Genomic DNA, 27679 nt, shown 5'->3' with positions numbered 1-27679 from the left:
AGAGGTCTGAAGGGCAAAATGGGTTTCACTGGGCTAAAATGAAGGTCTTAGCAGGGTTGTGTTCCTTCTGAAAGCTCCAGAGGTGGATCCGTTTCCTGCCTCTTCCAGCATCTAGAGGCCACCTGCTTCCTTGGTTCACAGCCTCCTCCTCCATCAGAGCCAGCAGTGTAGCTTCTCTCAATCTCTCTCTGATTCTTCTACTTCCCACTCCCGCCTGTTTTATTTTTTATTTTTTTATTTTTTGAGATGGACTTTTGCTCTTGTTGTCCAGGCTGGAGTGCAATGGCACGATCTCAGCTCACTGCAACCTCTGCCTCCCCGGGTTCAAGCGATTCTCCTGCCTCAGCCTCCTAAGTAGCTGGGATTACAGGCATGCCCCACCATGCCCAACTAATTTTGTATTTTTATAGAGATGGGGGTTTCTCCATGTTGGCCAGGCTGGTCTCGAATTCCCGACCTCAGGTGATCCGCCCGCCTCGGCCTCCCAAAGTGCTGGGATTATAGGTGTGAGCCACCGTGCCTGGCCCCCACTCCCACCTTTAAGGACTCTTGTGACGACACTGGGTCATCCTGAATAATGCAGGATAACCTCCCTATCTCAACGTCCTTACTTTAGTCATAACTGTAAAGTTCCTTTTGCCAGGTAAGGTAACATACAGATACCATGGACTCACTGGTCTCTCCCTGCAGGGGAGTGTGATGGTGGGGGCTCTCTGCAGGACTCCTTAGATTTTGTAAGACAGTGCCCAACTCATCCCAGCTCCGCGGAGTGTTCACATATGTGGATCTGCACTTGGCCAAAAATCTCTTCTCTAATGGTAACCTTGAACTGCCACTCACCACCTATCAAATCTCGTTTGAGAGAACACTACTGAAAGAGATCAGTCCATCTGAGAGATAGGTCCAACTGCGTTTTTCAACTCTGTCTGAAGATTAAACCAGACCACATCCTTTTGGCCCCAGAATATATGCTCTCACTAAATTTTGCTTTACACTGATGCTCTTAGATTACATTAGGAGTGCACCATAAGAAAAAACTTCATGGAAATAGTTGCATTTACTGTAACAGCTTTGTTGAGGATGTTTATTGCATTTCAGCATACATTTCTTATGAGAAACCACAGAGAAAGAAAGAGTCCTCTGGTCCCCAAAACCAGTGTTAGTTATGGTTACCCCTAGTAACTGCTTTATTTCAATCAAATGAACACTAGTTCACGTGGATGACCATGTCCCCCTATTTTCACTCACTATTAGAAAGCTAAGAGACAAAATTGTTCATCTTCAGCAAAGTTTTAGGACAACATAGCCTGTGCTATGTGCATTGACTTATTTTCCAACCCTCAATGTCCACTTTCCCCAGTTCCTTCACCTGTTTTATACTTTAGTCAGTATTGTTGGTAGCATCTGTAAGCCCAGAATAGAGCATGATAAAAACTTTTTTATTTTCCGAGATTATTTTCTCTTTTGTAAGACATATGCCCCTGATACATTCTTCTTTGCTCCAAGAACAAAACAATAAAAATAAAAACATGAAATGAAATGTCATAGGTGTCAATGTATAAACACTAATTCTCAGCAGAACTGAGTCCAGCATCATTGTAAAGACTGAAGCTTATGCTGATAGTATGAAAACAAGTCTCTAGTGCTTTGCATGCTGAGCACACTAAGATCATAAATGCCAGCATTCTAAATAGCTTGGTTGCTGTTAACAGATTCGCTGGAACTGAAAGCCATTTCTTTTCTACGGGATTCTTAGCTTTTAGTATGTCTTTATTCGTGGTCGAAAAGTATCAGCAAATTTGCTAAAGTCATTGAAGATATTTTTCTTAAGGCATTCCTAAAGTTTCCTATGTTTGCCTTCATGGTTCTGGATGTGAGCTTGTTTTCTTAGATAAAAACAACAGAAATGTACTCTACACTATATAGAGTTTCGATAGTTACAGAAAGCCAAGTTTTCCTTTTTTAAAATCAATGGTATGCTAGCAAAACCTCCAGTGAAATATCTCTGAGATACACCAAATCTTAAAAGTTTATTTCTGAGTTCGTCAAACTACAGAATCAGTGACTCTGAGAACCTCTCAAAGCCTCTAAGATAGGGGATTAATCTCTATATCCACAGAATCTAGAACATGCTATGTGTTTAACTAATATGTTTTGAACTAGTGGGTAGTACCTTCCACTCTCAGAAACACTAACGTTCCACCCAGACCCCAGTAGACCAATGACAGACATAGTGCTTGCCATGTAGTGGGCATGCAATATACACTGAATGACTGGCACTGAGACACAGACAAACCATGGGAGAAGCTTCTGCCATCCCTGAAATCCAGAACAGAAATTTTGATTTCCACCATTCTCTCCCTTGGCAGAGACACACCTGACAGATGACATTGACATGTGCAACCACTTTCATGAATGTACTTAGGTTTATGTATGATTTCTAGTGTGCTGGTACGATCTGTGCCCACCTTTCTCCCACTCAAGAAAATATAGCAGAATACAAATTAGTAAGAATGTCATTAATATGGGAACCATCTCAAGTCCACTGCAATTTACTGAAAAAACTAAGTCACTGACAAAATGACCATTTTGTGATTTCAAATAATAGCAGTAGTAGATGACTTGTGAGACATCTTACAATGATTGACACAACTTTTCATCATGATACCAAGACTGTTGAGAATGCTTCTCAACAGGAACCATCTCTGAAAGCCATTGTGTCCTCACAGGCCATTTTGGCGACCTTCCAAAACTCCAGAGAAACCATCTCTCAGGCTTATCCTATCCCCAGTGCAATCATCTATATGGGCTCTGCTGTCCATGTGAACTCTACCAGAACCACAGTGATGATTCCTACTAAAGGACATAGCTCACATAAGACCTCAGGGTGGTGTCACTCCACTTCCACCATCATGATCTTAAAGAAGAGAAGTTACAAACAGCTGACTTACCACGCCACCACCAGCTGAGTGCACGAGCACAGACATCCCTTCCCGGAGGTTGGCAACTTCAAACAGCATCACGTAGGCTGTGACGAAGTTCATGGGGAATGCAGCAGCCTCGGAGAAGCTCATGTCATCCGGGATCTTGTAGACAAACTCCACTGGTGTGCAGACCACCTCTGCCCAGGCATTGTAATTGACAAATGCCATGACACGGTCTCCAATCTGGGCATGGGGAAACACAGAGTTAGTGGAGGCTACCTAATGATAGAGGCTCAAGGAGAGAACAGAATTACTGGGAGCTGGCCAGGCGCTGTGGCTCATGCCTATAATCCCAGCACTTTTGGAGGTTGAGGCGGGTGAATCACTCGAGGTCAGGAGTTCAAGACCAGCCTGGCTGACATGGTGAAACCCCGTCTCTAGTAAAAATACAAAAATTCACCAGGCATGATGGCACATGCCTGTAGTCCCAGCTATTCAGGAGGCTGAGGCAGGAGAACTACTTGAACCCAGGAGGTGGAGGTTGCAGTGAGCTGAGATCACGCCATTGCACTCCAGCCTGGGCAACAAAGCAAGACTCCATCTCCAAAAAAAAAAAAAAGCCTTATTGGGAGCTATCCATGGTACAAACGCACGGTTTCTCCTGACTCATACACTTGAGAACTCTATCCAAATTTTTGAGTATCACAATCATTTTTTATTTATTTATTTTTTTTGAGACGGAGTCTCGCTGTGTCACCCAGGCTGGAGTGCAGTGGCGTAATCTCAGCTCACTGCAAGCTCCGCCTCCCGAGTTCACGCCATTCTCCTGCCTCAGCCTCCAGAGTAGCTGGGACTATAGGCGCCTGCCACCACGCCCGGCTGATTTTTTGTATTTTTAGTAGAGACGGGGTTTCACTGTGTTAGCCAGGATGGTCTTGATCTCCTGACCTCGTGATCCACCTGCCTCAGCCTCCCACAGTGCTGGGATTACAGGCGTGAGCCACTGTGCCCGGCCCAGAATCATTTTTTAATACTTTGATGAAACGAATAACTTTAAAAATACATTTGCAGTGAAAAAAGCTAATACATACATTTCACAAGTAATACAACTGATTTAATGAACGATTGACAGCTCTATGTTTCTTGTCTACCCATCTTCAGCCACTACCCTCTCCTCTCCAGAACCAGCTAAGTTGGTTAGTTGAGAACCCATTCCTTGAAACTCTGAACATTATTTAGGTGGTAGCAAAAGTCGTGGGAAGTGTCAGTGCATCTAAGGAAGGTAGCAAAACAATGCAGAGCCTTCCTTCATTCTTTTGAAACCATCCTTTCACCTGGCAAACTTCTGTCCTTCCTTTAGGGCTTCTCAAAAATGTAGTCCCCATAGCCAAGCATGAGGAACTTATAGCCTGGTTGGAGAATGGATTTCTCCTCACGCGAGGCTTTTCTTTTTCTTTTCTTTTTTTTTTTTCTGAGATGGAGTTTCGCTCTTGTTTCCCAGGCTGGAGTGCAATGGTGCGATCTCAGCTCACTGCAACCTCTGCCTCCCAGGTACAAGCTATTGTCCTGTCTCAGCCTCCCAAGTAGCTCGGATTACAGGCACGCATCACCATGCCTGGTTATTTATTTATCTTTGTATTTTTAGTAGAGACGGGGTTTCACCATGTTAGGCTGGTTGCGAACTCCTGACCTCAGTGATCCACCCGCCTTGGCCTCCCAAAGTGCTGGGATTACAGGCGTGAGCCACTGTGCCCGGCCGAGAGGTTTTTCTGTATGTACATTTGATCACTATAAAATCTATGATTTGCTAAACAATCATAATGTACTAGACTGTAATCTTCGTTTTGTCAGTTATTTAATCTACATGAAAGCTTAATAGGATATTATTTTTATTATAATTATGAAGAAACTGAGACTAAGAATGGTTGAATATCTTGCCTAATGACATACAGAGTGAAGCCTGTCTAATTCCAAGTATTTTTCCATAACATCATAATAAGCACCCGCCGTGCTTGCATATGAAGCCCCTTCTTGATCTTAGGTTCTAGGCACTGGAGATATAACTGTAAATGAGGTATAGCTCATGCTTTTAAATTATTCATATTCCTTGATATTTTCATATGGCAAGTGCTATGAGTGATAGGGCTTAGAGGCAAATCTACTTGGAAGGGATATTTCAGCAAAGAATTCAGTCTTAAGCCAAAAGCATGAAACTATGATGGCGACGTTTCAGATATTGGTCCAAAGAGAACAGAGTTCATTTTTTGGGTGTGGGAATGGTGGGTGGGGTCAAGGAATGTCAGAGTAGCCTGGAGGTGAGCGCTCCCAAAACCCTGGGGATTTTCCAGGTTGGCCAGTTCTGTGTATTTTGGAATAGAGCTGCTTCAGCCTCAGTGTGCATCTGGAACGGGATCCAGAGGACTTGATCGTCCGTTTGGCTACAGAATGATATAGTATAAAGACAACAGACTGATCTTGGCACCATTCAGACCTGGGTAATGAGAAGTTCAGGTGAATGAGACAGTTGGGGACAGCATCAACAATGTTCTAAGTGAGCCTGGCCACCTCTGCTCCAGCTGCCAGGGCAGCTCTGTCGGGGGTGGGGGTTTGGGTTACCTAATTCAGGAAAGACACCTGAACCACAGAATCAAATTGCTCTGCCCCAGTGTGTCTTCTGGGGCTCTTGTGACAGCAACAAGAGCAAGGCAAAGTCTAGTCTGCTCGCTTTGAGAAAAGAGGCAAGTAATTAATCAATGTGACGATCCGACAGCTGGGCGAGGAGGACATTCTCACTGCCTCCTTGCATCTACTTTCCTTATGCTTGGGTAGCCTGGCATAAACCTAAGCAGGTCTTCCCCTCTCTGAATCCTCCCAGGACTGCTGGAGAGGGAGAGGTCCATGCCTAGACTTATCTGTATGTTATGTGTGGCTCAGCCCCCACGTGCCTTCTTCTCTCCCCTCCCCCAAGCCCCTAAATGACCCCAGATTTCTTGGATACTGGAAGAGGGTGGCTCTCCACACTGGTGGTGACAGCAGTCTGTCCCAGAGAGGGTACAATCAAGAATAAAACATTAGCCAGGCCAGGCACAGTGGCTCATGCCTGTAATCCCAGCACTTTGGGATGCTGAGGTCTTGGGAGTTCAAGACCAGCCTGACCAATATGGAGAAACCCCGTCTCTACTAAAAATACAAAATTAGCCAGGCGTGGTGGCGCATGTCTGTAATCCCAGCTACTCGGGAGGCTGAGGCAGGAGAATCACTTGAACCTGGGAGGCAGAGGTTGCAGTGAGCCAGGATCTCGCCATTGCACTCCAGCCTGGGCAACAAAAGCGAAACTCTGTCTCAAAATAAATAAATAAATAATAAATAAATAAATAAAAATAAAACATCAGCTAACAATAAAAAGTGGCAGCAGTGGGTGGGAGCTCAGACAATGTGAGCAAAGGAGAAGGGAAGGATCAACCCCTGTGTCTATTCAGTATTGACGCCTGTGTCTCCCTTATGGCCATGCTGGAAAAGCAGCAGGAAACACGGGAAGCTTCATGCTCACACCCTTACGCTTTTGTATCTGCTATTTCTGCACTTGGTGCTCTCTTTCTTTCGGGAAAATATTTGATTTTCCTTTAAAGCTCAGCTCAAATGTTCTTTTCTCCAAAACTTTCCCTGACGACCAACCTTCCCCTACAAAAGCAGAACTGACATCTCTTCTTATTGCTGTTAGTATCTGTGTTTATTGAGTGCTGCTTGTGTGCTGGCACTGAGTAGACAGCAAATTAAATTACTGCATTTAACTCTTATGACAACTCCATATGGTAGCTTTTATTATTGTTCCCATGTTATGGACTGGGACGTAAACCTCAGAGCAGTTAATTAACTTGCCCAAGACCACACAGTTGTAAGTGGTAAAGTCAAGATTTCAGGCTGGGCACCGTGGCTCACGCCTGTAATCCCAGCACTTTAGGAGGCTGAGGAACATAGATTACTTGAGGTCAGGGGTTTGAGATGAGACTGGCCAACATGGTGAAACTCCTTCTCTACCAAAAATACAAAAAAATTAGCCAGATGTGGCTGTAGTCTCAGCTACTTGGGAGGCTGAGGCAGGAGGATCACTTGAACCTGTGAGATGGAGGTTGTGGTGAGCTGAGATCATGCCAGTGCACTTCAGCCTGGGCAACAGAGTGAGACTCCCATCTCAAAAAAAAAAAAAAAAAAAGGACAAGATTTCAACAAAAGTCCACCTAATTCCTTATATAATCCTTCATAACTATGCAGATCCCATTATATTGGCTTATCCTTTTACATGACTTGCTCCCTCTCTAAATGCGGAGATCTCAGAGGGCAGAGGTTGGGTCTTATTGATTTATGGATTCTCAATGCATGACCCAATGCTTGGTGCATAGTGAGTGATGGGTTGATGGATAATTACAAGTAACTGAACCTTGTCTAACTTCTCCATGGGTGGGAAGTGGGAGAGAATAAGGGAAGAAATTCAATCCTGGAGAAGTTTTCAGTAGTCTCATAGGAAACATCTCTAGGTCTAAAGGGAGAAAACCAGTGCCTGCAATTGACTAGAATGCCCTGCTAGGGCAGGGACTGCTGGGGCAGGGAAACTCTGCTGGGGAAGGGGCTGCTAGGAGCTATTGTTATTGATAATAATCAATGGCATTTACCAAAACAAAAACTAATATGTTCCTGAATCTGCGCTAAGTGCCTTTATTTACGTGACCTTATATAATTCCCACAAGAACTCCATGTAGTTCTTGAAGTTCATGACTAATAATGAACTATTACTGTGCCCATTATATAGATTGGAAAATTGAGGCTAGAAGGTGAAGGAGCCTTTGAAGAGCAGAAGCAGAAGGCTTCCAGTTCAGATCTGTCTCTCTGTAGAGCTCTTCCTTGTTCTAGCCAGTTTCCATCTTCTTGGTGTTGCTAGGACAAGCTGTTACTAAAAGGAGGCTATCCTGACTGGCGGCTCATGCTGGTTTGAGGGTCCTTCTCTTATTCTGCAGGAAAAGATACAGAAACAATGGGAAACAGCCCTACAGAGCTTGAGCTTGAGGATGTGAGCGTCGATGAGCTTTCCTTTTCTTGGCAAGGGGTTTGGTCTTCAGCTAAATGTGTGTTTTTGCTGATTTTAGGGGGATTCTAAAGCAGCACTTGTTCATCTAGCTGGAAGTAGCCTCAGCCAAGGCCACGGTGAGTTTTCTTAGTGGGAATATATTTGTAGAGGGAGAATCACGGGAACTCTGGGAGTCACCGTGACTGTTGTCATCTCCTCCTAGTGTTAAGTAAAAGTTCAATCTGACCAGGTGTGGGAGTCCACCTGAATCCTCTTGAAACCATGAAAGAAATGACCTCAGATAGTCTGATTCCAGATACAAATCATTAATTCATTGCACTTGAGAAAAATGCTCCAAAGGAAACATAAAGTTATGTAAGGGTGCATAACAGAGGAACCTATAAAGTGTGGAAATGTTAGTTGAACTTTTCAGGGCTCAGTTTCCTCAGCTCTGAAATGGGTATAATATTAGTAAAGGGTCCTTATGAAAACTAAATGGCATGATACACACACAATGCACTTAACATGGTGCATGGAAAATGAGGAAAGAGCAATACATGTTTGCTCTTTAAAAGAACAGACTGGTTCCTGACCTGATGGAATTCACAGTTTAGCAATCGGCAGTTAAATACTGACTCATTATATTTCAGAAAGCAGGAGGAACAGCTGTCTGAGGAGGAAACTGAGGGGAAAGAGAGACTGTCCCACTATCAGTGAGTGTCCCAATCCCTGGAAGGGGTGAAGACCAATTAATGAATGTGAAGATTATCATCTTCAGGCTGGGCGTGGTGGCTCATGCCTGTAATCCCAGCACTTTGGGAGGTTGAGGTGGGTGGATCAACTGAGGTCAGGAGTTCGAGACCAGCCTGGCCAACATGGTGAAACCCCGTCTCTACTAAAAATACAAAAAATTAGCCAGGTGTGGTGGCAGGCACCTGTAATCCCAGCTACTCAGGAAGCTGAGGTAGGAGAAGCACTTGAACCCGGGAGGCAGAGGTTGCAGTGAGCTGAGATTGTGGCACTGCACTCTAGCCTAGGTGACAGAGTGAGACTCCATCTAAAAAGAAAAAAAAAAAGAAAAGAATACCATCTTCAGTGCATCAGAAGATGACTAGGGTCTAATACTAGCATCCTGTTCTTCACAGAATCACGAAAACCCAAAGACACAGCGTCAGTCCCACAGAGTAGGTGATGGCCTCCAGGGTCAGTACAGAGGGTATTGAACAGAATATTTCAACCACCTTGACAGTGGTGCTCATGGCCATCACTGCAGGGCTGGCTGCTCCCACATCTCTCCTTTGACTTTTCTCCATCACTTCCATTTCATTATCAAAAATAGCAAATATGCCCAAGCCATAGGTTCAGCTCCAGCCTCAGAGTCCAGAGGCAGGCACATTTAAAACATATCCACTTCATCTCATTATTTGATTCTGCTAAGAAAAAAAAATCAGTCCTGGCCAGAATGCACCCAAGTTATTCCTTTATTACTCGGCCTCCGGTGACAGCTTTTCATCATCGCTTGCAATCTATCAAACCAAGAGAGCTATTCAGTGTGCTTCTGCAAGGGATTCCATCTCCGATATGACTGAAGATCTTAAGTCAAAATTATAGACGGAATATTAGTGTCAGTTTTCTCCCATATCACACCCTAACTGGAAAGGAGTAGGTGACTTATTTTTTTGTGCAGCCACAAGTCGTTAGAAGGGAGAGAGTTTGAAGGGTGGGCTTGATAGTAAACAAGCCAGGGCAAATTAGCAAAAGATAAGTCATATTGAAAGGAAAAATATACATAATCAAGTATAGTAAGTTCTCCCTCTAAACCAAGTCAAACGATGTTCCTGTTTCCTGTTATATTCTAAAATAATTGGTTATATATTCAATGCTCGGGGTTAACAGAGTGAGCTACATGATCTTTTCTTTGGGGACCGTGTGGAGGATTGAAGAGAAGATAATATTTCTCATGTGCAGCACTTTCAGGGTGAGATAGTGTGCCTCTGGTTACACTGCTTACCTGGGGACGAAAGAATGTAAATTCGTATGAAAGAAAAGAAAAGGCTCATTTACTGCCTCTTTCTCAACATTTATCTGCTGTCTTATCTGAAAACCATTGGCAAAAATACTGATAAGTGGGATGAGATTTCCAGACATTTTTCATAATGAATTTGGAACATATTGATATTTTCAGAGGATACTGAGTCTCAGACACACTGAGACTGAGAAGCCGGCTCAAATTCAATTTCAAGGGCATTTTGACACTGCATTTTATAGGATTCTTCTTTAGTTCTCCTGTCCTGCATTTATTATTGCAGTATTTGGGGGCTGGGAGTAGGGAGTGAAGATCATGGGACTGTAGGAAGGATAAACAAGCTCTGGTGATTTGAATCCGGGTTCTCCTGGTACTAACTACCCTTCTGACCTCACAGAAAATTACTGAGCCCTCCTGAACCTCATCTGCAAGGGGATAACAATCTTTGCTTTGCAGGGCTATGGTGGAGGCTTAAAAAAGATAACTTCTGCTTGGTTCTGATTATAGCGGGTTCTCAAACGTTCATTCCTCCCTAGGGGAGCACTTAGTTATGAGTAAGAGCCCTTGTACCTGATTTGCATTGGTTTTTCTGCCTCCAAACTACTGCAATTTTGTGCAATTGACTTGTGGACAGTTTTTCAGTTTTTATAGACTGGTTTCTATTTGATTTGCATTATAATAGTAGGAAGGGTCATACATCTTTTTACAAATTAAAAAAGGTTTTATTATGGAGAATTTTGAACACGTACAGAAGTGGTCAGCATAATATAATAAACCTTTTTGCCCATTTCCCTACTTCCAAAGCCATCAATCCATGGCCAATTCTGTTCTACTTATCAGGTACCTCCACTCTTTGACTTTAACATCTTCTTCATCCAAAATGCTACCTTCCCAATTCCTGAAATAGTTAGGGATTTATAAATGATCACTTAAATGTACCAGTTAAGTGACTATTTGAAAGAGCCAAGTTATAAAATAGAGAGTCCATTTCCTCCAAACTTCTGTGTTTTGTAGTTGCATTTTGAGTTGAAGATGATCAGAAAATGAGAGTTCCAGATATGGGAAGGGGCTATGCACAGTTAGTTAATCCAAATGCCAAATACTTTTGTTTAATAGATGCATGACATGAATAAAGGGGGAGACAAGATTTGTCCTGCCCCCTGCACCAGAATGCTGCCAGGAGCAACCAAGAGAGTCCATAAAGAAGGCATGAGACCTTAATGACTATAAACATTGTCAACAGTCCAAATAAGAAGACAATAATAATAATGCACGCTGTAGGTTATTTCAAACATTTCTTTCTGCATCATCTTTTGTTGTCTCAATGGATTCCAAATGAATATTACTCTTCAAATGAGAGTGAAACATTACCTCATATCCTTTCACGCTGTCCCCCAGAGCTTCAACAATCCCAGAACACTCAAATCCTGGCACCAGGGGGGTCTTGGGAGGGTTGTCAATATTCCCTTGTCGCACCATCAAGTCAATGAAGTTTAATCCACTGTGAAGAGCAAATGTGAAAGGAGAGAAATTCAAAATGAGATCCAAAAGAAAGCACCAACCTGGTTTTCTTTTCTTCCTTTTCTTTTCCTCCTTTCCTCCCTCCCTTCTTCACTCCTTTCTGTCTTCTTTTTTTCTTTCTGGCAAAGTACCCCTAATAGTAATGCCACTTAGCTAGATGTCACCAATAATGCAAAATTCAATTATCTCTATGCAGATAAGTAATACATTTGTGGCAATGAAAACAGTAGTTGCAGAGTTTACACTGATTCAAGAGATGGCCCCTTTGTCTTCTCTCAGAGCCTATTTACGCTTACTCTAAAAACATATTGACTAGCCTGGCTATTAGAGTTCCTAGTACTTAATCAAAGGTAAAAAATTTACCAGGAAGTGGTTATAAACAGACACATGGAAAGCGGCCAGACCCAATGGCCACCAGCCAGTGCCTGAGGAAGAGAAAGAAGACCTAAGGTCTCAAAACAACCAATCACCTCTCCTCAGTCATCACACACACTTACACCAGCACTATGCATAAACGGCTCCCATAAATGTGAATATAAGCCATCGGGAGATTACATTATGTTCCACTGGAGGAGAGGGGACTCGAAGAGAGATCGAATGAATGCCCCAATAGATATGGGAATACTGGAGTGTTTCAAAAATCTAAGTTATTTCCAGATGAGAGATATTATTAGATATTTTTGATTAACACATTACTTTTGGAATAAGAAAATTATTAAAATATATCAAAGTTATCATAATGGAAAACCATACACTTGATTCCAATGACGCTATTAGCAATGCTCCTGGACTCTTTTTATTTTATCAGAACTACTCTTGGGAATTCCATTTAACACTCATTTGCTAATCACATGGGAAAACATATCCCATTAAACATGCATTTTTCCCAAGAGATGTGGTTCTAATGAATTTTTTTTTTTTTTTTGAGACAGAGTTTTGCTCTTGCTGCCCAGGCTGGAGTGCAATGGCTCAATCTCGTCTCCCTGCAACCTCCACCTCCCAGGTTCAAGCAATTCTCCTACCTCAGCCTCCTGAGTAGCTAGGATTACAGGCGCCTGCCACCAAACCTGGCTATTTTTTGTATTTTTAATAGAGACGGGGTTTCACCATGTTGGCCGGGCTGGTCTTGAACTCCTGACCTTAGGTGATCCGCCCACCTCGGCCTCCCAAAGTGCTGGGATTACAGGTGTGAGCTACTGTACCCAGCCTGTACTTTCTGTTTTTAGAAGCCACCATATAAGAAAGACTCAGACTACAGAAAGTACACTCTTCAGTCTGACCCAACATCCATTAGTATCCAACCACGGCTTCTTTTCCAAGCCAGATGACTTGAACTAGTTCTTGTTTTTTGAGATGGAGTTTTGCTTCACCCTTGTCGCCCAGCTGGAGTACAATGGTGTGATCTCAGCTCACTGCAACCTCCACCTCCCAGGTTCAAGCGATTCTCCTGCCTCAGCCTCCCAAGTAGCTGGGATTACAGGTGCACACCAACACGCCTGGCTAATTTTTGTATTTTTAGTAGAGATGGGGTTTTGCCATGTTGGCCAGGCTGGTCTCAAACTCCTAACCTCAGATGATCCGCCCACCTCGGCCTCCCAAATTGCTGGGATTATAGGCGTGAGCCACTGTGCCCAGCCAACTTGAGCTAGTTCTTAAGCACATCTTGCCTATTTCTTCCCTGGTCTCTTTGGACCCAAGAAAGCATCTAACCCCACCTATGCCCACTGGTCTCACTTATGAGTCTGATACACAGGGACTGAATAAAGGTGAGTAAGGTGACTTCCTTGAAGTATGGGCTCAAAACTGACCACCTTCTCCAAGCTTTTCCAAGCACAAATTAGAGAAGTTTCACATACTGAACCTGGCTGGTGTTTCTCTGAAGTGCGCCCTCCTTGAAGGCATCTGCATGCCTCATATTTCTCTGCTTCCAGTTTGCCTGGCACGCATCAGACCCGAAGTAATATAGCAGGGACTCAAGTAACATCTGCTGAATAAAGGAATGGTCATGGATATTCAAAAATACGTGCTGCCAGTTTGAGTGCTAATTCCTTTTCAAAAGCCGTCAAAGAATTTGGAGTAATGGATACATTTCTCAATGATATGTGTAGACTCCCAAAGGTCCTACTTTAATGGTTAGTGGTTATCCAGGTTATTTATTAACTGAAATGTTATCCAATAACATGGCCACTTCCTTAAGAGCTTGGGGAGACTGTGGTACAAATCCCAATTCTACCACTTCTATCTCTATAACCTGTGAAAAGTTACTTAACTTCTCCATGCCTCAGTTTCCACATCTGTAAAGTGGGAGTTATGATAGTACTTACTTCACAGGGCTGTCATGGAAAATTAATGCACATAAAGCACTGACATGTGGTGCCAGGTACGTCGTCAGTATTCAGTACATGTTAGCCTTGAAATTTGCATCTTCCGTTAAGAAGGCAGAAGTATGTGACATATTTTAGGAAGACACTCATAAAAAAAGGGTTAAAAACGGTTTCACAGCTGACATGGAAAAGCTTCAGCTATCTCTGAACTTCACTTGTATAAAATGGCCGATTTTCTGACACAACCAAATAAATAAAGCATCACTGTATAACAGTAAAGGAAATTTCCACAAACTGAATCAAGCACTCCATCTCATTTCATGTATATTTTAGCTTACTGTGTTTTTCTTTGCATGAAAACCAATGATTTCCCAAGGCCCTGTTGGAAAAATGCTAGAAGAAATTAGTTGTCATTTCTGCAAACATGGCAGCCCCCTGGAGAAGGCCTCATCTTTGACACTTATTACACTGCTCAACTGGGCTGCCTGCATTCGCCATCCAGCATGAACTGGGCCCAGTGATGGTAAACTGAGAGCCAGCTACTTAAATTCCAGTGAGAAGAGGCTAAAACTGACTTTTCAAAAGTCTGTAGCACCCTGTTTCCTCAGTGAGGCATTAGGCGATTCTGTCAGGTCATGGAGAATGCCGTCTATTTTTAGGACGCGGGTGTATTTTGGAGACGGAGACTAGGACAGGTCAGTATTGTTTATCTCCACACAAAGGGGATGTAAATAATTGTTAGCAGAGTGCTCCCGAGTGTTGGATCAGATCTGTTTCTCCTGATACGGATATAGCTAGCTTTTGCTGAGGGTTTAGTTTGTGTCAAGAACTGTGCTAAGTGCTTGACTTTTGTTAGTTAAGACTCATCAATACTCCTCCTATGAGGTATGAACTATCATACCAAGTTTTCAGATCAGACAATTGAGACCCAGAGAGCTTAAGTAACTTGCTTGCCATCACATCTTTTGAAAGTGTCAAAGTCAGGATTTGAATTCATGCAAAGCCTAACCTGAGCCCTTAGGCAACACACTCTACCTCTTTATGGGGAACTTCTCTATGCCCCGCCCTTGCACATACAGGGGCCATGTTTATAGCTCTTTATATCTTCCCCCTGGCAGAGATCTGATTGCACCAGTGTGGGCCCAATATTGGAGGAGTGGCCATTCATAATCTAGACAGGAACCCATTCCTTAAACTGAATAAATGAGCTGGTCCAAGAACTGGGTGTTCTCTGTAAAACTATGAATTGGGAAACACACATCAAGAGAATGACTTAGCAACAGAAAGCATGTCAAAAGACAGAAGTGAGTGAGAGAGAGCTAGTTGACCTGAGCTTTGGGGAAGCATATGTGGAAAAGACAATAGATGGCAGAATTAAAAGAAAAAACATGAAGAGCAACAGAGGCAATCCAACTCTCTGCACCAGGATGTGGCTTTGTAGACTTCCACTGCTGAGTTCCCTAGAATGAGCAGAGGTCCAGTCTCTGGGCTTGGGGAGGTCCAGCTCCATCACACCCCCTGCTCTCTGATTTCCATGAGTTCCTTCATTACTTCACAAATGTGTTTACAGCAGAAGCTCTTTGCTTGGATTACCTATGTGGTCCCTGTCACATGAAACCAAAAGATACAAACTCAAACGAATACCATAATCAATCACTCCCAATCACCCACTGGGACAGACATTGCTGACTCTACTTTTTTTCCTTCAGACAAAAATAAATTCGTTTGCTTAGAGATAATAAGTTATTTACCCAAGGCCATACAGATAGTAAATAGTGAAATCCATGAACTTAAAAACTTGAGTCTAATCCTTTTCTTTTTCTACCACAACAGAAAAAAACAAAACAAAGCAAAAAAACAGGGGCATGTCAATGCCCCTGTTTTGCACAATTACAGTTTCCAGTATTCTCTAAGGCAATATGATTCTTAGTTAGAATGTTTTTGGGGGGTGGCAATGACTATGCCTGATGACTCAGGCCCACAAATGGAGTAAAAATTTTATACAGCTCTGAAACATTTGAGATCATTGCAAAAAATGAAATAGTGTTGGAAAGTACCTGACATAAAGTTCTGCCAGGTAATCCTATTTTTCTCAAAGATTGGTATAATTTTAATAAATAATATAAGACTGTCTCAGTTTTCTTCCCATACTAAATTATTAGTCAGAGGCTAGGTTTAAAGAGTTATTATTGAGACATGGCATCTTGAAGGAATGAAGATAGAGGTTTGAAAAAAGAGACCCTGAAAAGCTCAAAACATAGAATGAGGGATCTGAAGACATGTGGGGGAAGATATAGGAAAATTGGGGGACAGTTCCTTAAGATAGGAACACTTTGTTATATTTGTAGGGTACAGCAAAGTTTACCAGGTGCTTTCATGCGTATCTCATGAAACTTTGTCGCAAGCTGAGAAAAGCAAGAAGTGCAGATACCATTAATCCCATTAAATAGATGTGAACATTGAGCCTCAGTTAAGAAAACTGACTTGTTAAAGGCAGCACAACAACACTGACAGTACATGACAGTGACAGAGCTGAGACTTGAGTAAAGGTCTTCCAACTCCTTGCTTATTGTGTATCCCATAACACCATAAAATCTCAAGTAAATCAAATGTTACTGAAATCAAGAATTTTAAGATTCAGGAATGGCGGGGCATGGTGGCTCACATCTGTAATCCCAGCACTTTGGAGGCCGAGACGGGTGGATTACCCGAGGTCAGGAGTTCGAGACCAGCCTGGCCAACATGGTGAAACCGTATCTCTACTAAAAATACAAAAAATTAACCAGGCGTGGTGGTGCACGCCTATAGTCTCAGCTACTCAGGAGGCTGAGGCAGGAGAATCGCTTAAACTTGGAAGGCAGTGAGCCAAGATCACTTCACTGCACTCCAGCCTGGGTGGCAAAGCGAGACTCTGTCAAAAAAAAAAAAAAAAAAAAAAAAAGATTCAGGGTCAAGAAGACTGAAAGGAAACAGTAAAAGGAAACAGATGCAGGTGCTTGGGTTTTAGTCCCGGTGCTGCCATCAATTCGCGGTGGAGTTTGGCTGAGTCTCTGAAGCCTTCCCCAGCTCTGATCCTCTGTTTGTTTGATGGTCCTTTATCCTGTGGGCTCTGTTTCAAACATTATCAAAATCAAAGCTTAGGTAGAGAGGGAGAGACGCTTGGTGGTCTTGAGAAAAAGACATTGACTTGTATGCTTACACTTTATATAGGGGTTAAAAACTAGCCTTGGCCTCTACACTTCCTTTTCTGTTACCCAGTAAGTGAGGAATATCACCCTGTAAAGTCTCCTGAGAGATGTTTAGCTGCCTTTATTTTTGTCCTACCAAAGTCAACAAACATTGCTCCCGTGATGATACTGCTACATGTTAGGTATTAAGGGATGGAGTGTTTTAATCTCCATTTTGTGCAAAAGGGAGGTGAGACCAAGAGAGAATAAAGCACCTTGTACAAGGTTATATAGTTCGTACCAGAACTGGGAATATGAGCCCTTTTATATGACTGCCAAGCTTGAGTTCTGACCACCAGGCTGTCATTGTGTGATCTATAAACGATGGTAGGCTGCTATGTCTTCTTGTCCCCAAAGCTTTTCATTTGGAATACTTTTTTGGATATGCTAACAATATCAAATGAAGACACATTTGATTTCTTAAAAGACATCACTAAGTGGATGACAAAAGAATCAGCCCAGCTATAGTTTATTAATTTTCCAATTTGAGGCTAAACTCAAAAGAAGGAGTTTAGCAAAGAAGATACATGTAGCATGGAGATGCTCTCTTGTCTTCTACTCTCCTGGTGAAAAGGAGGCAGGGGTTGCTCATATGAAAAGATCTTAGGCCTCTTGCTATCCTGTTCTTTCCTCAGGTTGTCGGTATCCTCCGCATCAATCATGAAAATCCAAACAGTGTCAGATGATTAAACAAATCTCCCTCTTCCGAAACCTACTTCTCTACTGATGCAGATTACAGAGCCCCATCCTATATTTTCCTATTATACTCAATAGAAATCCCACGTCTTGTTCTGTCATTAGTTCAATTAAGAGACAGACTGCCAAAGAATCTTCAGAAACCCATTGTTTTATTAGGTTGGTGCAAAAGTAATTGTGGTTTGTGCCATTACTTTTAATACTTACTGTAGGGATTTTGTTAAGTATATAATTTGCTACAATATATATTCAAGACTTTATGAAGACAGTACTCTTTCCTCAAATCTCAGCACAAGGATTGGCTTTCTGGATCTTATAGGTTCAGTACAGTATATACATTGGTTATGTTTATTTCTTTGCATTGGCTGTTAGGAAGCTCTGAGCCAAATTTGTCACACTCATTCTCTATATCATCTTTGTTGTTGTTTTTGAGATAGAGTCTAGCTCTGTCACCCAGGCTGGAGTGCAGTGGCGTGAACATGGCTCACTGCAGTCTTGACCTTGTGGGCTCAGGTGATCCTCCCACTTTGGCTTCCCAAAGTGCTGGGAAGTGTGGGAAGTGCTGGGCCACCATGCCCAGCCTCTATATCATCTTAGTACTCGACTTCATCTTAACCTCTGAGTACTTTAGAGATTCCATTTTGTAAATCCTTACACTCCATTACCAGTATTAGTAGTATTGTGAGTGGTTCTCAAACTTTATTATTCATCAGAATTTCCAGGAGGGCTGGTTAAAACACAGATTGTTGGGCCCCACCTCTGAGTTCTGGACTCAAGCAGGTCTGGGGTGAGGTCTTAAGTTTTTCATTTCTAAGTTTCTAAGTAATGCTGCTGCTGCTGATCTGGGAACCACATTTAGAGAATCACTGATATTGTTTTATTTTTTAAAGCTAATTCAAGTCTTTTTCTAAATGAGACAGAGTACAAATTAAATGGTTAAATAGAAAGTAAATGAAAAGTTCTCATTGTCCTCTAGGGCAGTTGAATTTTTGATCTTAGTCCAGAGGATTATAGTTATCCTTGCTAGATTTGGTGCTATTAGATTAAGTTCATCATTCTCATTTGTCTCTCTCTTTCTTGAATCCTAATTCTTTCATCAAAAAAAATTAATTCTCCCTCCTGGATTTGTATCCTGTGAAAATGTGGTTATCATGACACGAGCTTCTACATCCAAGTTGCTGATAAAAATATCAGACAGGCTGCCCCGTTTCTGGTTACTAAGGATGTTTGTGAAGACCATGAAGGATGTCATGGAGGAAATTTAAAACACAAGACTAGCTGACATCCTTTCTTCAAATCTGGAGCTCTCATGATTCTATGAAATAGTTCCAAGACACCTTGAAGTCATGTGTAGTAAACTCGATAAAGACTATGAACCCTCTCTCTTTGTGGGCAATGGCAGTAGATCCCCTCCCTCCACCCACAGTAGCAATTGCTGAAAAGACGGGGTGAGCCTTGAGTACAATCACTTTTTTTAATGCAAGTCAGGATCTTCACGACATTTATTTTTTTCTGAAAGTGCATATCCTGGCCCCAGCTCTGAGAGGCTCTTTAGTGAAAGCACACACTCTCATGTGCTGTTAGGGTTGCAAAGGACCACTTGAGTAGCCCAATGTCAGCTGTTCCCATGGAAAAAAAAATGATCAAAAAAGAATGGACTCTTTCTGAGAGGGCTCTCCTATAGGGCTTTGTGACTGTTGGAGGCATCCCTAAGAAGCTAACAGAAATCTGGCCATTCTAATTTCTCTGATGATGGAGGATGGGAAGGAAAAGAATTGATCTGTGGCTAGTAATTGTTAATAGGTAACTTTTATGGGGCGCTTGCTATGTATCAGGCATGGTGTTGAGTGTCATTTCAGTTTTACAACAACCATAAACAATGCTAAGAGATCAACAATATTACCCCCATTTTGCAAAGAACAAAACCAAGGCACATTAAGGTTTACAAAATGTTGGTTTTACCTGGCTTACATTGCTTGCAAAAGCAAGTGACGTAAATCCAGGGCCTGTGCTCTTCACTAATGTACTTTGCTCTCCTAGAGAAAGATCATGGCTCAGTTTTCCCAGTTACAAAGACAAGACCTCCCCACTCAACTAGCACACTGAGCACTCACTGTATACTAGGTAGCGGGTGCCCAAAGTTAACAAGGGGCTCCAGATTCTCATGGGGAAACAGAATCATAAAAACTGATCACGGCCGTGCACGGTGGCTCACGCATGTAACCTCAGCACTTTGGGAAGCTGAGGCGGGTGGATCACCTGAGGTGAGGAGTTCAAGACCAGCCTGACCAACATGAGAAAACATCATCTCTACTAAAAATACAAAAAATTAGCCGGGTGTGGTGGCACATGCCTGTAATCCTAGCTACGTGGGAGGCTGAGGCAGGAGAATCGCTTGAACCTGGTAGGTGGAGGTTACAGTGAGCCAAGATTGCGCCATTGCACTCCAGTGTGGGCAACAAGAATGAAACTCTGATTTAAAAAAAAAAAAAAAAAAAAAAGCTGATCACAATACGATGACAAGTGGTCTTCCAGAGCAACAGTCCCAAACCTTTTTGGCACCAGGGACCAGTTTAATGGAAGACTTTTTTTTTCCATGGAGCAGGGGTGGGAAGATGGTTTTGGGATGATTCAAGCACATGACATTTACTGTGCATTGTATTTCTATTATTATTACATTGCGATATATAATGAAATAATTATACAAGTCAGCATAAAGTAGAATCAAGTGGGAGCCCTGAGCTTGTTTTCCTACAACTCGATGGTCCCATCTGGGGGTGACAAGAGACAGGGACAGATCATCAGGCATTAGATTTTCATAAGAAGTACACAACTTAGATCCCTCACACGTGCAGCTCACAATAGGGTTCATGCTCCTGTGAGAACCTAATGGTGCCGCTGATCTGACAGGAGGCAGAGTGCAGGGGATAATGCGAGTGACGGGGAGTGGCTCTAAATAGAGATGAAGCTTCGCTTCCTTGCCCACCAATTACCTCCTACTTGGTAGCCCATTTCCTAACAGGCCACAGACCAGTACTGGTCTGTGGCCCATGGACCCCTGTTCTGGAGTGTAGGCAAAGTGCTCATATAGCCACCATGGCACATGCTAATGTACAATACAACCATGAAGTCAAAACATCAACCTCCAGAAAGTTCTCCCCAAAGAATTGTTCCAAATAGTCCTCTGCAATCACCAAAGCTAACTTTAGATCTTTAGCTTTAGCTTTCTGGCTCCTTCCTCAAGTGGGTTGCTTGACCATGGGCCTTAGTTTTTCCATCTCAACAACGGGATGGTAACACACCCATCTTATGGGGTGTTGTGTGGATTGCATGTGACAGTATATGTAAAACAGAGTACCTCGTACACAGTAAATGCTCAACAAATATAAGCTGCTATCCGCATCACTGTCATCACTATGACACAAAGAAAATGCCATAGGTCAGGTTCCCTGGGAAACAGGCTCCGAGACTGAGATTTGCAGCAAGAGGTCTGATAGGGAGTGTTCTGGAAGACAACTCCTGGATAGGCAGGAGGGAAGCTGGACTGGGGACGAGGAGAAGTTGAACTCTGCTATACAAGTAAAGAGGTCTCAGTCCATCCTTGCAAAGTTCCAGACATAGCATGGTTCCTTGAGTAATTCTGAATCAAGGCATGGGGACTGGGCCTTTGCACCCCTGCATCAACCAGTCAGGAATGAGGGCTGCCCCCAGGGAGGGGGTGCAGGCTTGGGGAAGGAGACTTTCTTTGGCTGAGAACAATTCCTCAGGAGAAACCAGCTGTGAGCTGTCAGCTGCCATCATTCCTGGTAGCTGGGGGAGTGAGCACTGAGATTCTAAAAGGATGCTTTGGGGAGGTGCACACTAGCACCCACTACAAAAAGAGTAGTGTGATCTCCCCTTTCAGGATTTATTCCCTTGTGATCACAGAGCAGCTGTCACTGATGGTGAATTTTTATGAGGGTCCTTTGCACGGCAGTCCCTGAGGAGGAAAGATCTAGTGGTTCTTATAACAAATGGTGCAAAGGCAGGAAAGAGAATGAGATCTTTAAATAAAAACCTGAAAGAATGAGAGGAAGGGCAAAGAACCTGCTGCAATCAGATGCTTGTCACAGAAAGTATCCCTTAGGAATGGGCGTGCCTCTTGCTCCCATTCTCTCAGCCTCTCTGGCCTCACCCCACCTTTCCACGGAAGGGAGAAGACAGCACAGAGTGGCCGTGTCTTGATTTCTCCCTGGAGCCACCAAAGACCAGCATCCCACGGAGAAACAGTCCATTTTTGCTACGATATGACAGCTGTTTCCTAAGACATGGCTGCTGATAAAAGTAACGTTTAGTAAAAACAGTTGTTTCCATAGAAAAAAGGGAAGTGAAGATTAGAAAAATAAAGAGATCAAGCCGGGCGTGGTGGCTCACGCCTGTAATCCCAACACTTTGGGAGGCCGAGGTGGGCAGACCAGGAGGTCAGGAAATCGAGACCATGCTGGCTAACATGGTGAAACCCCGTCTCTACTAAAAATACAAAAAACTTGGCTGGGTGTGGTGGCGGGCGCCTGCAGTTCCAGCTACTTGGGAGGCTGAGGAGGAGAATGGCGTCAACCCAGGAGGCAGAGCTTGCAGTGAGCCGAGATCTTGCCACTGCATTCCAGCCTGGGTGACAGAGCGAGACTCCATCTCAAAATATATAAATAATAAATAGAAAAAGAAAAATAAAGAGATCAAGGAATTTAAAAGGGGGGCAGAGGCTGGGTGCGGTGGCTCACACCTGTAATCCCAGCACTTTGGGAGGCCAAGGCAGGCAGATCACCTGAGGTCAGGAGTTCAAGACCAGCTTAACCAACATGGTGAAACCCCAACTCTACTAAAAATACAAAATTTTGCTGGGTGTAGTGGCAGGTGCCTGTAATCCCAGCTGCTCAGGAGGGTGAGGCAGAAGAATTGCTTGAACCCGGGAGGTGGCGGTTGCAGTGAGCTGAGATCTCACCATTGCACTCCAGCCTTGGCCACAGGGCAAGACTCCATCTCAAAAAAAAAAAAAAAAAAAGGCAGAGACTAAGGAAAAAATAACACAAAAAGTAACAAGCAGATAAATACATGCAGGATTGGTAAACTGCTTGGGGAAAATCTATGAAAAATCACACTTCAGGGCTTTCTATGTGTCTGTGGGAAGTCGGAGATCACAACCCTGGCAGAGAGGCAGGCATCAGGGAAAACACCATCAAATTCTCAATAGGAAGCTTTACCAGACCTCTGCCTGGGAACTTTAACCAGCCCTGCATTCGTGGCAGCCTTTGCCAGCTCTGGGCAGAGCCAAGTAGACCTTGTGCGAGGCTTTGTGCCAAGCAGACGCAATAAGGGAAGGTGCGCTCTTTGTTTATTCTGTTCTCATCTTGCTGATAATATGTTCATCAAAGCACTTAACTCCCAATCCATGCGGGGTCAAAGAAGCAGATGTTTGATTAATTTTCTCATTGCCCCAGAACTGAAGCTTTTGTTTTTGTTTCTTAATCTCAATTGAAAACTTGAAAATGCTTAGGAAAATAGGCATTGATCTCAGAAAATCTTGGGCATAAATCTTCTTTTTTCTTTTTTGATTTGCTCAAGTGCCAGTTTTATTATCTCAAGACTGTGAGAACAGACTGACACAAATTTGCTAGGGAAGAAAAAGCTCACAGCGACCAAAGCAAGGACACTGTTTATGCAAATTTCAGATGGCAGCTCTTGTTTGAGAACAGCCAGAATTGTCTCGAAGAGGTCTTAGGATTCACCTGAAGAATCCACCTGTGTTCAATCAGAGGCTGGAAAGGTTATGTTGGGATGCTCAGACTCCCTTCCCACACTGCTGGCCCATGGCTCTTGACACCGGTCCCCTTGGTGAGCAGTTCCACATAATCCTGTCCACCCTCTCTAACCACTATTTTAAGATAAACAAGCCACTTCAGCCACAGGAAACATACAGAGTTTTCCGACCCATCTGATTTTATTCATAATCTACCATTTTACATTAGTAGTGCTGTCGTAGCCCCACTGAGATCCCTTTCTCCATAACATATGCTGGGGGAAAACTGGGAGAAAAAAGTTCTCTTTGCACTGGGACTTGCTAAATTTGTACATGGCTGCTGGAGCTAAAGACCACCAGCTTTTCCAGCCTCAAGAAGGAAGCTCATTGTAGCAGGAGCACAAGATGCCAACTCATGAGGACAGAGAGGAAAAAAGATGGAAGGGGAAGGAGAGGGGAAAGCGTAGAATCCCAGGGACAAACTCATCGTGATGGCCAGCATGGCTGAAATAAGGACAGAGAGGAGGGAGGATGCTACTTGGCAGTGATGATGAGGGTAATATAGTTTGGGATACTGTTGTATGAGTTCTTTGTTTCTACCATGTCTGGGAAAAGAAATACCTTCAGATCACATGTCCAAATTAGTATTCAAAACACACCTCAGTAGTATTTCCAACACAGAACGAAACGGCCAAGGAGACATATTGAGAATCTAAATGTCTAGAGCCAGTTTTCAGCAGAAACAGAAAAACCAGGTCCGAAAGCATCCAAAACAAGCACTCCTAGATGCTGAGACTAACTCTTTTGACTTTGAGACCTGGAGTTATTTACTCTCAGCCCCTCCTCGGGACACAGCAGGAGGTATTTATTCCTAAGGTTCCTGTAAAGGTTAACATCTTTATGCTCCATGTTTGATGTTGACCAAGGCATTCACTTCAATCTGGTGCTCGGCAGTGACTGGTTGCATAGAACATTTAATGTCATCCAATTTAAATTCAACAGACCCATCTGTGTTTTGGGGCTTGGCTAGGCACTAATGTCACAACAGTGACAATGACATCTCTGCCTTCCAGGACTCAGAGATCAACAAAGGAATGACTACATAGCATGACAGTTCCATAAGAGGAGGCTGTACAAGAGTCACAGCTAGCATAGAGAGGGTAGTTCTTAAATCACGTGACTGGGATCAGGTTCTTCTCACAGAAAGTATCACTGAATGGGTGTGCCCCTTGCTCCTGTTCTCTCAGCGTCTCCAGCCCCATCTCACCTCTTCACAAAGGGGAGAAGACAGAGTAATGACGGTTTGATTTCTCCTCAGAGCCAAAGACGAACAGAGTCCCCATAGAGAAATAGTCCATTTTTCCTACAACATTACAGCTATTTCCTAAGACATTACTGCTGATAAAAAGAATGTGTAGCCTGGCATGGTGGCTCACGCCTGTAATCCCAGCTCTTTGGGAGGCCGAGGCAGGCGGATTGCGAGGTCAGGAGATCGAGACCATCCTGGCTAACACAGTGAAACCCCGTCTCTACTAAAAATACAAAAAATTAGCCGGGCGTGGTAGCGGGCGCCTGTAGTCCCAGCTACTCGGGAGACTGAGGCAGGAGAATGGCCTGAACCCAGGAGGCACAGCTTGCAGTGAGCCGAGATCGCACCACTGCACTCCAGCCTGGGCAGCACAGCAAGACTCTGTCAAAAAAAAAAGAAAAAAGAAAAAAAAGAATGTCTAGTAAAATGGTTGTTTCAATAGGAACAAAAAAGGAGGTGAAGAGTTGAACAGACACATCCAATAGAACCTTCTGGAATGATGGAAATGTTCTGTCCCTGCTGCCCTCCAATATGGTAGCCACTTGGCCAAATGTGGTATTGAACACTTGAAATGTAACTAGTGTGACTAAGGAACTGAGCTTTTAGTTAAGTAATATTTAAGTCTAATGGATGCTAAGAAGGAGACAGTAGTAGCATCTATACCCTATTATCTTCCCTGTAGACTATGAGCAACTTTAGGGCACAGGGCTTGTCTGAAAATCCACCTTTCAATGTTCAGTGCTTAGCACAGGGCACATTAAAGGCTGGCAAACAATAATTTCTCCACTAAAGGTGTAAGTAGGAAAATACCTAGGAATGATTTGAGCCCTCTTCTTTCTTCTCGCGAAAGAAATCTTTGCTTGGCTGCCGGCCCTGCTGTGTCCGCTGCTGTGATGGTGAGAAGAAAACTGAGAAGATCAAAGGCCTGCTTGATTGATGCACCTCTTAAAAAAGCAAGGATTTACTCCTGGAAGATTAAAGACTAGATATGAAGGGTGAATAAAGATTGCCAAGAAATGGCAAGAGCAAGGTTTCAAAGTCTGGAATAGTTTGAACAGAGCAGGGGAGAGTTTGGAGGGAGCAGCAGCACTTATGGGATGTACACAGGAAAAGAAAATGTTTGAGAAGTTTTGTCCGTGCCATGAATGGATGCAACTTTGGAGTGTGTGTGTGTGTGTGTGTGTGTGTGCGCGCGTGTGTGTGTGTGTGCCATGATGGATGCAACTTTAGTGTGTGTGTGTGCGCACGTGTGTGTGTGTGTGTGTGTGTGTGTTTCAGATGGGGTCTCGGTCTATTGCCCAGACTGGAGTGCAGTGGCGTGATCTCGGCTTACTGCAAACTCTGCCTCCTGGGTTCAAGCAGTTCCCTGCCTCAGCCTCCCGAGTAGCTGGGATTACAGGCGCCTACCACCATGCCTGGCTAATTTTTGTATTTTTAGTAGATACTGGGTTTTACTATCTTGGCCAGGCTGGTCTTGAACTCCTGACCTCGTGCTGCACCCCCCCTTGGCCTCCCAAAGTGCTGGGATTACAGGCATGGGCCACTGTGCCCGGGCAACTTTAGTGTTTTCTAAGGGACTCAAGACTTTCACAGTGCTTTTCAATTATTTTGGAAGCTGGGTGTCCATTCAGGAGCAAACAGGCCCGGCTATCTTAAGGATACAAAAGGAAAAAAGATGACTGCTAAAAATGACAAAAGGAAAGAAAACTGCTAAAAATGCAAAAGGAAGATGTGGAGTTTCCCACATGTGCTGCTGGCTGAGGACAGAGATGCTGAGGCTCAAAGCGGTGGGAGGGTGAAAATTGCCTTTGCCATTCATTTCCTATGAAGTAGTAGTCCCAGAGACATGGACTGTCTGTCTCTCCTCCGGGGTCAGACAGAGAAGGCCTTCAAATCTGAAAGGACTGTTTCAGGAAGGTGGGCGCATCGATGGCTGCGTCATGCATCCTCGATTCCAGCTGCAAAACGTTGAGTCAGAGTTTATTATGAGGTCCCCAGTCGGAACAATTTTAGTGAGTTTAACTGAGCGGATAAAGGGAAACCAATTAGAAAATCATTCAGACCAATCATAGGTATGGTAGGTTTACTAGCTCCCCATTAGCTGATTGAACTAGGTGTAGCATAGATAAAGGAAAGGCATTTCTTTCTGATCCTAGATGAGGGATGCTTTTTTTTTTATATGAAAGAGTGTACTTTGATGGATAGTCTGCTCAAAGGTACAAGTGTGCCTGTGTTGGGAGGAGGGGTAGGAGTATGAAGAGTGCAGTTTGAAAGTCTCATCAGAGCTCCTTTGAATCATATGGCTCAGGGTATCTGGGCCAGTGGGGCTGCCCCACAATGTGTTCATTTGCATGAAGGGCAGCTATGTATTCTGGGAACAATAACAAACCTCATCCTAAGGGAAAGTGAGTTGGATTATATAGGTCTGGATGAAGCAGATTAGCATGCAACACTGAAAGGTTGCCTTCTGAGTATGGTTTATTTTTCAGCATTGAAGGAGTTTTTCAGTTTCAGGGCCTCTTGTGTAGAGAGCGGTGAGAAGCATGAGCTTTAGAAATGAAACAAACCCTGGTTTGAAACCACCGTCTCTGTAGCTTATTTGTGTGATGCTTAGCAAGTTCTTTCGTTTTCTTGGTTCTGCTTCTTCACAGGTAAGATGCTTGGTATCATAGAGATCACTATAAAACAGTATAGCGCTTGCGGTACCCAATAAAGGCTATTATGGGGCCAGGGGCAGTGGTTCACGCCTGTAACCCCGGCAATTTGGTAGGTCAGGGTGGGCAGATCAGCTGAGGTCAGGAGTTTGAGACCAGC

The 27679-nt window shown here is 43.4% G+C and overlaps 1 protein-coding gene across 1 annotated transcript in view; it reads right to left on the bottom strand.

Annotated features, from left to right (window-relative positions):
• The window catches only part of VAT1L (vesicle amine transport 1 like), a 195337-nt gene that overhangs the window by 155193 nt on the left and 12465 nt on the right, over positions 1-27679 (bottom strand). Inside the window, exons 2-3 of the mRNA XM_055299635.2 lie at positions 11384-11513; positions 2952-3167 (exon numbers count right to left, since the gene is read on the bottom strand). Coding sequence (XP_055155610.1) covers positions 2952-3167; positions 11384-11513 — 346 coding nt within the window. The remainder of the gene's footprint in view (positions 1-2951; positions 3168-11383; positions 11514-27679) is intronic.

Source organism: Symphalangus syndactylus, chromosome 11 (genome assembly GCF_028878055.3).
Source record: "Symphalangus syndactylus isolate Jambi chromosome 11, NHGRI_mSymSyn1-v2.1_pri, whole genome shotgun sequence".
Taxonomy (NCBI): domain Eukaryota; kingdom Metazoa; phylum Chordata; class Mammalia; order Primates; family Hylobatidae; genus Symphalangus; species Symphalangus syndactylus.
The sequence above is the reverse complement of the archived record's forward strand: the minus strand, read 5'-3'. Positions and strand labels throughout refer to the sequence as shown.